This window comes from Stenella coeruleoalba (genome assembly GCF_951394435.1).
Source record: "Stenella coeruleoalba genome assembly, chromosome: 1".
NCBI lineage: Eukaryota > Metazoa > Chordata > Mammalia > Artiodactyla > Delphinidae > Stenella > Stenella coeruleoalba.
Genome location: NC_137169.1, coordinates 18,915,621 through 18,926,260, shown reverse-complemented (window position 1 = coordinate 18,926,260; position 10,640 = coordinate 18,915,621). Strand labels below are relative to the sequence as shown.

Sequence of the window (10,640 nt, the reverse complement as noted above, 5' to 3'; positions counted from 1 at the left end):
TATATCTCCAGGAGAACTGCTGAGTCAGAGACTTTGTTCTTTTTTTTTTGGCCATACCACACGGCTTGCGGGATCTTAATTCCCCCGTCAGGGATTGAACCCAGGCCCCTGAAGTGGGAGCGCAGAGTCCTAACCACTGGACCGGCAGGGAAGTCCCCAGAGACTTTATTCTTATTGATATGACAAAGTACTACCAGCTAGTTCTTCAGAATAACAGTCTCCATTCCCACCAGTATTATATCAGGTTTCCTATATCCCCACCCTCTGGCTAGACTTGGCGTTATCTGCTTTTTACATTTTTGAGAATCCAATAGGTGTAAAGTGGGATCTTGTTTTAATTTACACTTATTACTGGGTTGGAGTATCACTTCATAGGCTCACTTTTTCCTTTGTTGTCAACTGCTGTTTGTATCCTTTAGCCAGTTTTCCTATTGGGCTGCTTTTCCTTTTGATTTCCAAATTTTTATTAATCCCATGTTAGGATTGCAAGTATCTTCTCCCTATTGTCTGTCAACATTGCCCATGGCAGTCTTCACTGAACCTAAAACATTCATGTCAATGTAGTCAAATTATACTTACATTACAGCAATGCTTTTAAAGCTGTATGAAGTCTTTTCCTGTGTCTGGGTCACAATGGCATTCCCCTACAATTTGTTCTGCTACATTTACCGTTTTACATTCTATATTTAGGTCTTAAGTTCATCTGGAATCCATCTTTGTGCGTGGTGTTTGATGGGGAACCAATTTTTATTTACCTACATATGCTAAGCCAGTTTCCCCAACACCATTTACTAGACAATCCAGCCTTTCTCCATTTTTATTTTATGATGGCACTTTAGGGGCTTCCCTCGTGGCGCAGTGGATGAGAATCCGCCCGCCAATGCAGAGGACATGGGTCTGAGCCATGGTCCGGGAAGATCCCACATGCCGCGGAGCAACAAAGCCCAGGCGCCACAACTACTTGAGCGTGTGCTCTAGAGCCCATGAGCCACAACTGCTGAAGCCTGTGCGCCTACAGTCCATGCTCCACAACAAGAGAAGCCACCGCAATGAGAAGCCCACCCACGGCAACAAAGAGTGGACCTGCTAGCTGCAACTACAGAAAGCCCGTACACAGCAACGAAGACATAACGCAGCCAAAAATAAATAAATAAAATAAATTTATGATGCCACTTTATTGTATATTAAATTCTTATATGTACATGGGCTGGTCTCCATTATTTTTTTTTTAGTTTATTTGCCAGTTCCTGCACCAATCTCATTTGACTTTTTGGTTAATATTTGGTAAGGCATATCTCCATCTTATTTCTTTTTAAGGTTGTCTTGATTATTTATTTTGTTATTCTTCCATAAACATTTTAGAATAAGATTAATGAGTTTATTATAAAACTAGAGGTGGAATTTTGACAGAGATTTCACTAAATTTATAGATTTTGAGAAAATCTGACATTCCTAAAATATTGCTACCCCATTTAAACGCATTACTTAGGGCTTCCCTGGTCGCGCAGTGGTTGAGAGTCCACCTGCCGATGCAGGGGACACGGGTTCATGCCCTGGTCCGGGGAGATCCCGCATGCTGCGGAGCAACTAAGCCTGTGCGCTACAACTACTGAGCCTGCGCTCTAGAGCTCGCGAGCCACAACTACTGAGCCCACGTGACACAACTACTGAAGCCCCTGCGCGTAAAGTCCGTGCTCCGCAATGAAGAGCAGCCCCTGCTCGCTGCAACTAGAGAGCCTGCGCGCAGCAACAAAGACCCAACACAGCCAAAAAGAAAGAAAGAAAGAAAGAAAGAACATGCTTGATGAAAAAACGAAGTTCCTAGAAGCACTGCAATATAGCTGCTTAACTTTTCCAAATATTTCAGACCACAAACTTTTTCCAAATATATAACAAATTTTGATACACCCTATTTAAATACCTAATCCATGAATTACTTATATTTATACCTTCTATGTCTCAGAAGACCAGGGGAAGTTTGGCAAGATTTGAGATCTTTCCTATGAGCTTAAGAATTTAAATCTTTTTTCTTTCTAGATTGGAACCATATTTTCATGCATTCAATGAAAGCACAGTGGGTTACTGCTCACTCCCCATATCTGTTCCAACATGTTTCTTGGTGATAATAGGACTCTGATACACACATTGTTGAATCTAACTTTTAAGTCACTCTATTTTTTCTCTTTATTTATTTATTTATTTTTTCTTTTTTTAAATCTTTTATCTCAGTCAGTCTAATTTTATGAGGTAAATTACTTAAACCTTTATTCTTGTATTTTCTATCCTGCATTAAAAGAGTGTTTTACCTTTAGGTTATTTGTAGTGGTTTTCCAACTTGCTGTTTCAGCCAAGGAATCCTTAGCTCCAGTGAGATCTTATTTTAAGGCCATTATGTGCAACAGATTAGAGTGAAGAGTGCCAGGCCCCGGTCACCTGGAGGCTCAGCGCCACCTGGAGGCCGCTCCCCAGAACACAGCTTGAAAAGCATGTGTGACAATGGCAACGTCCCCAACAACTCTGGCTTAGTTCTTTTAAAACAAACGAAGAGGGACTTCCTTGGTGGCACAGTGGTTGGGAATCTGCCTGCCAATGCAGGAGACACGGGTTCGAGCCCTGGTCTGGGAAGATCCCACATGCCGCGGAGCAACTAAGCCCATGCGCCACAACTACTGAGCCTGTGCTCTGGAGCCCACGTGCCACAACTACTGAGCCTATGTGCCACAACTACTGAAGTCCACATGTCTAGAGTCAGCCCGTGCTCCACAACAAGAGAAGCCACAGCAATTAGAAGCCCGCACACCACAAGGAAGAGTAGCCCCCGCTTGCCGCAACTAGAGAAAGCCTGCGTGCAGCAACAAAGACCCAATGCAGCCAAAAATAAATAAATAAATTTATAAAAAAACCAAACCAAACCAAACCAAAACAAAAAACAAAGAAAAACACTAATAATTTTAAGAACCTCTGAATTGTGATACGTCTTCTCCCGAAAAATTAAGGATTTCAGTTTAACAGAGTAGGAGAGTGTGGTAGAAAGAACCTGGGACAGGGGCAAGAAACTGAGATTTTAGTCCCAGGTGGCCTACCATCCAGATGTGTGAACCTGGCAATGCCTCTTAGGCCGTTTGCTTGTAAAGGTGTGAGTGGAGAACATGGGGGTGGGGGTGTGGAGGCTACTGAAATAGATCCCTGTGGAGTGCTCTGAACTGTTCCATGAGCTCTCACACGGGCTGGAGGGGACTGTGGGTCCCCATTCTCCCCACCCCCTGCCTCCCTTCAAAAGGAGCAGCTCTGTTTACCTTTGTTTTTGGTAATCACTTTTACACTGGGATTTACATAAGACTTTTTCTGAACAAAGAGCAGAGTTCAACAGCTTAAAAACTGGTATATGTATATATATATATATATATATATATATATATATATATATATATATATATATATATATATATATATAAAATCACTGTACTAGATAACCTCTACAGTCATTTTTAGCTTCAACATTTTGAGTTAGAGACTTTTTTTTTTTTAACCAAGACAGACAATAAGCCTTTAACAAGAGTAAATCGAATTTTTTGGGGGGGCCACACCCCATGGCTTGTGGACCAGGGATTGAACCCAGGCCCTCGGCAGTGAGAGTGCAGAGTCCAACCAATGGACTGCCAGGGAATTCCCAGAGTAAATCATTTTTAACTGAGGAACAAACCAGGGTAAAAGCTTTTCTTGCTGACGAACGCAAACCAGAGTCAGCAGTGAGTCACCACCTTTAACTTGGGCACAAACCCAGCACTAATGTCCAGCTGGGATCTAGTTAAAGAATCAAACATAATATTTCACTTTTCTGCCTTTTGTGTTATTACCTAAATGTGATACTTATTGAAAATACTAAGAAAACTCAGTTCAAAGGATTAAAAAAAAACCTAACTTTATTAGCTTTAAAAACAAAACTGTTACAATTAATCACAAAGGCTCCCCCCCCAAATTACATTCTGCTTTTATCACCTTGATAGGATGAGGAATGTTTAAATGTCCTCAAAATACAGAAGAGCCAAAGCTGACAAATAACAAAGCACTACAAACTACGAATTGCCACTTCAAACACACTAAAATGTGGAATACACACATGTGAATTACTGACCAGCTTCTTGAAGTACAATAATATTCACTACAGTCGATAGTACCAGAAAGGTAATGTGCCCCAAAATGTAACACAAGATCACACATGTGTTCAGGTAAAATAACAAATTCAACTCCTGGGTTCAGTTAACAGAACAGCGAAATGGTGGAGAAACGTTTCTTAAACTTGGAGGATATGCGCAATACAGCACGGATGAAATCACGGGCGCCCCAACTGGGGCTGAGAAAGCAGTGGGAAGAGTATGGCACAATACCAGGATTAGCCACCTTCCTCTCTCCTCAGTCCCCAATATGAGTTAGGAAGATCGGGGACTACGCAGAAAACAATACAGAAAAACACATATTAGCTGCATAGATATAAATCTTCCCTTACGGCAAGAATGGACATTCAGTCAAAGCTACGCTTGGTTCTCAGCGCCTGCAGAACGTGGTTTTGTTTCAAAAGGAAATGCAGGTTTACAAGACGGACCACGTGGCTGATTCAGTAAAAGGCCTTTAAACTTTTGTTTAAATGGACAGAGACACTTTGACTCAGTCCAAGGTTAGTTCTTAACCCTAGCTGGAAACTTCTACTTTGAACTTGACCATTTTAATAATTTTTTTGGTCAGTGAACCTAGGACTCGTTGCAAATTTCAGTGGCTTTGTTGCTTGTATATCTGGTAATAATAATAACACTCTACAAATTTTTACAATTTCCCCCGATTCATGATTTTTTTTGTATTTATTTTTTATACAGCAGATTCTTATTAGTTATCCATTTTATACACATCAGTGCATACATTTCAATCCCAATCTCCCAATTCATCCCCCCCACACTTTCCCGCCTTGGTGTCCATACATTTGTTCTCTACATCTGGGTCTCTCTTTCTGCCCTGCAAACTGGTTCACCTGTACCATGCAATTAAAAAAACCTGCATTTCAATGAAGATGTTCTGGCTGACCCCACTTCAAAGGAAGTTTAAAGAACATGTATTTATCAAATTGTTGGACAAGGTTCACAAATCTTACTCTTTAAATTTATTTAACCTTTTAAAAGGTGAGGTTCTACAACATGGACTTACCTCCTCAGCTAGGAGGCAACTACTTCTCCAAGTCTTTAGTTTCTTTATATTGTCACACTTATTGTCAGTAATTTATTTCCCTTCCTACAGGAAGATATAAATGCAAGTGTGCCAAGAAGAGAAAGACTGACCAAGCTCACCTGTAGGACGGGTATGAAGTACACAACTGTGGAGAAAAGAGAGAGATCCAGCAGACAGTGACCCTGATGAACCAAAGAATTTTGTACATTTTCCAATGCTTAATTAGGCGTGAGATTTTCCCTTTTACAAATGAAGCCATGGTCTGTAAGAGTCTATATAGAAACCTGAAGCACAGGTCAGCCTTCAATCTTTAACAGAACTCCATCTTACAAGCACTGAGTGAGCGTGCCATTCCACTGCAAGCTCTTTTCAAATCATATTAGATCTCATTATGCTTCATGAGAATCACATCTCAAGTATGCCTATTTATATTTTAATCTCATTACTATGAAATCTAGGAAAGCCCACATATTGATAAAATGTCAACACAATTCCTTGCTACCAAGACAATATTTAAGTAGATTCGAAACCCAATGGTACAATGACAACAAAGACAAAACATGGAACATTGAATTCATTCATTAAAATTACTAAGTCACTGATTTCATCAGGTAAGATTTTTCTTATTCATTGTATCGCATCAGGGGAAGAGGAATTTTTTTCCCTTTTGTTTGTTTGTTTCTTTTCTTATGACTGGGATTCACTGCCTCTGAGTGTCTTTAAGAGGCTAAGGTGAGAAAAACTAGAGGAAGGCCCTAGCCTGGGAGTTGGGACTGCCAATTCTAGAACCAGGGCTGCCTTCTGTGGGCTTCACAGCAAGTCACAGCTCCTGTTTTCTAATCTGAGTAACACGAAGATTAGATTTATATGATTAGATTTATTATGATTTCCAAAGTCATCTTCAGCTCTGTAATTGAGATTCTGAGAAATCAAATCTTTTCACTTTACATCACAACTTTTTTTTTTTTTGCTCTGCTGTGTGGCATGCGGGATCTTAGTTCCCTGACCAGGGATTGAACCCAGGCCCCCTGCAGTGGAAGCACGGAGTCCTAACCACTGGACCACCAGGGAATTCCCTATATCACAACATTTTAAAAAGACAGAATTATTGTGAGTGGGAAACACAAACAACCGTATTCTAGAATGAAAAGTGCTAACCTGACTCTGTCTCCTGGCATCTCTTTGATTTGAACATCCCATAAACCACAATGTTTATCTAAACTTCTACGTTATAAACAACACGGTCCTACTGCACAGCACAGGGAACTATATTCAATATCCTGTGATAAACCATAACGGAGAAGAATATAAAAAAGAATATGTATATATATGTATAACTGAATCACTTTGCTGTATGGCAGAAATTAACAAAACACTGCAAATCAACTAAACTTCAATTAAAAAAAAAACCCTTTATGTTGAACTTAGACGTTCCCAGGAGCTTTTATTTGGCTCTTAATTACTGATAGGTTTTAGTGTATAATATTTTGGCGAAGGAGAATGTGAGAAGACTAGTTGGCTTTCACCTGGTTTTCAGCTCTCCAAGGCAAGGGAACTAACTGCTCTTACCACTTCTGCTTCTTAGCACCTTAAACTAGTAGATGCTCACGGGGGTACACTTTTAAATAGATTAACTTCCGGTTTCATCCGGTGGGTAAATTGAAAGAACCTAGACCATAATAGCCCACGCATTACAGGTTCTGTCGACTATTTTTACTGTCGTACAATTTTCTTATCCTTCGCAAATGTTTTTTCCTAACGAAAAACATCATCTTCTTTCCTCATAACTGTCTACATAAATTGATTCCCAAGAAGAGGTTATCACTTCTAAAGAAAACATAGCTACCATATTATCAGTTAAATCTAAGCAATGACTCAATTTCAAAGAAGAAGAAGTAGATAAACTTATTAGAAGGTACTTAAAAAAAAAAAAAGATGCATGAGACTTCTCTCTCACAAGATGGATACATGAACTGGATACAAAATAGCCAAAAATAGAGCTCATAATACCTGGGGAGATCCTGGTTGATTTCACAATATTTAAAAGTCAATGGGAGGGAATTCCCTGGCGATCCAGTGGTTAGGACTTGGTGCTTTCACTGCTGAGGGCTCGGGTTCCATCCCTGGTCAAGGCCCCATAAGCCGTGCGGCATGGCCAAAAATTAAAAAAAAAAAAAAAAGTTAATGGGCATATAGTTTTTCTTTTAGAGTTCATTTTGTGGAAATATTATACTAGAAAGAATGAAAATATTAATGTTTTCCATTCAGAAAAGTTTAATATATATTAAATAATTATATTTTAAATAAAAATATATATTACTTAATATATATTTAATTTTGGTTTAAGTTTTTCTTCAATTTATTCAACACTGGAAAAAAAGAAAGAAAAGAGAAAAGGAAATATTCAGGTAATTTGCATTGTTTGACTTTAAAAGACAGTTTTAAGTTAGGGATAGAATATTCTTTAATTGGAAGGTAGAGCATGAAAGCCAAGCCAGATAATAAAACATCATGACTTTTGACCACTTAGAAAATTATAGCAAATAAATATGATCTAAAAGGAAATTCAAAAATTCCCAAATGTTGAAAATACATACATTTCCTGACTTAGGGTCCGTCCTGCAATAAGTTAGTACACCCAGATAAGATTAAAAAGTGACAAAATGCTGAATTTAGAACTGCAAAGTAAATTTATTAAGTGGCTGCCAGTTAAACTGCCAAATAATGAGTTTAATAAACTGCTTACAGAATCACAAGTTTCAACTGAATTTACACTGAGGCTTACCAGTGGTGGATATATACAACTAGAAGAGTTGATCATCTCAGAGTATTTGAGGGCAAGGAAAATATAGAAAACTCTTTTTTTTTTGCAATGAAGTTTATGTCCTTAGAAATAAATTCTACCATAATAAGAACATCTAGACCACAGAAACACATTACCAAAAATGTATAGACAGCACAGTCTGAATTTCTGCATTTTTCTTTCTTTGTAGTGGCAGCCATATTGGTTTATTAGTCTAAACTCACACGTCCCTGCACAGACACACCAGGGAACCCCAGACACTTGCCATACAAAGAAAACCTCGGAGTGAGCAGAGAATCAGCAGAGCCACTTGACCTGAAGCAAAGCATTCTTAGTTTTGATGCTTCTCTATAAAAGGGACCTCAAAGTCCAAACAGACCACAAAGAGTTAAGAAGATGTCTGCTTCTACCTTAGCAGGTTCAACGACACACTCTGAAACACAAGTAGGAAACACTTCTATTTTAGGGGAAAATGCCAACTGGAAGCCAGGGTAAAAAAATTTCACCCAGAAGAAAGTCCAATTAACAAAACGATCTCCGTTTGCCCCATCTTTCCCTAATTCACAGAAAAAGAATGTGTATGACTTTTCTTTCAAATCAAACTGAAAAATGTTTAAATGGACGATTTAAAAATGGAAAATCTTATCATGACCTTTTCTAATTCAAGAATAATGACACACAAATATGCGTAACAAAAACTCAACTGGTGGTTGAAGACAGTCGAGCTACAGGCCAGGACGTGGTCACAAATGGTAGAGTGCAGTGGCCGCCTGAGGTCACAGTCATCAAGCTCACAAGGGATACGTCCTGCGTTCCAAAGCAACAGCTCTGTGTCCGGGAGGGATGGCACATCAGGAACTGAGGTCTGTGTATCACTTTCGGGATGAGAACAATGTGCACATAGATTTGGGTCCCTTGATTCTGACAGTCAAAGGGAATTGGGTATTTCTTCCCCAAAGTTAAGGAAAAAACACTTGAGAAAAATGATTTTCTACGAATTATTCTCTATGTCAGGTTTCTTTCTGTGCAAAAAATTCCATGTATATTGAAGAGCAATTAACCATTTACCAACAGAATAGCTGGAAGCCAATAGACCATTACAAAAAAAACCCGCACTACATTATTAAAATTGTAAGACTATTTTTAAGTTCTTAAAAATGGTACTGCACTCAGTGACTAGAGTTTTCATTTTGCGGTACCCCACGCTATACGGAAGCAGGGAAATCAACGTTGCTGGAGGGAGCCATTCTCCCAATTTGCTATTGTTAAAAATGGTCAAGAGTTGCCACATGTTGGGCGCTAATCCTTTAATTTAACGTGCTGCTCAGAGCAACAGTTAAAATTTTGAACAGGTAAACCCGGCTGCTACTCTGTACTCCCCTGTCCCCAAGGCAGGCGCTCTGTTCCCTCCTGTCCTCGCCTCAGCTGAGCAGCGGTCACGGGCAGGCATGTCCCCACCACCCCAGCCCAGGTGGCAGCAGCCTCGCCCCACAACCAAAGCCTCACAGCGTGCAGTCAAAGGCCCGGGGCTTGCTCAGTCCTGCAGTCAGAGGTTCAGGGCGCCTTGTCTGGGTGATTTTCTGTTTGGGATTTTTTGTTTCCTCTTCCTCTTCAGTTTCACTTTCACAGACATGAACCACCACGCTCGGTGTCGACTCGGTTCCCGCGTGAAGTTCGTATTTCTCTCCTGTGGAGGTAAACAGCAAAGGAAGGGTTCCGTCCCTTGGAACTTCTTGCTCTACTCATATTTTCATTGCTCATTATTGGTTTTTCAATCTTTAAATCCTATTTCAGAGAACTTCATCTTGTCTTGGCATTAGAGAACTGATGCTTTAAGGTTCTTAAAGAGTTTTGGCATTTTAAGACATTAGCTAGTACGGAGTACTGAGGTCTTGGGGATTAAAATGTAAGCGCTAATTACTGTTTATGAATAACACAAGTACATCTGCTTAATTTCATAATGGTTTCTGGTTTTCCCTTGGTAGACACCTGTAAGGTTCCGGGCAGCATCAGCAATCTCGTTACTATAGGACCTCAGAGATCCAAGATACAGCTCTGATGTCTAAAAACAACAACTAGCCACTTCCCCTCAAAATGCCTTTTGTATCCCCTATAAAAGACATAACATTATTTTAGGTGGACAACTTGTATGAACAACAACGCCACAGATTTCTTATATTATTTTAAAGGGATGAGAGAGAGAGAGAAATAAAAGAGAAGGAAAAGAAGAAATGAAAAATAAATACAGGAGAAGAGTCTGGAAGGGATGACATGGTATCACCACCAGTTCCCTGATATACTAGTCAACGTGACGTCTGTCTATTCTGATGGCAACTAATATTCACTAACGACCTGTTATATACTAGAATTTATAGCGGTAAAAACCGCAGTTAGATTAATTATTACATATATATCATGTAATCCTTATAACCACGTTGAAAGGTAGCTATTATGATCCCTATTTTGGATTTTAGAGGAGAAAACAGAGGCTCAGAAAATTGAAGCTAAGTAACTTGCTCAAGTTCACAAAGTTAGCAAATGCTAGAATTTGAACCCAGGTTTTATCCTCCATGCTGATCATGCTGTTACTACTTGGCTAGAACACAAATTGCTGAATACA

General features: G+C 39.5%; 1 protein-coding gene across 1 annotated transcript in view; it reads right to left on the bottom strand.

The window, feature by feature from the left end:
• Positions 1-3,973: 3,973 nt before the first annotated feature.
• Positions 3,974-10,640, bottom strand: part of RCAN3 (RCAN family member 3) — a 32,615-nt gene continuing 25,948 nt past the window's right edge. Inside the window, exon 5 of the mRNA XM_079901223.1 lies at positions 3,974-9,707. Coding sequence (XP_079757349.1) covers positions 9,523-9,707 — 185 coding nt within the window. The 3' untranslated portion in view covers positions 3,974-9,522. The remainder of the gene's footprint in view (positions 9,708-10,640) is intronic.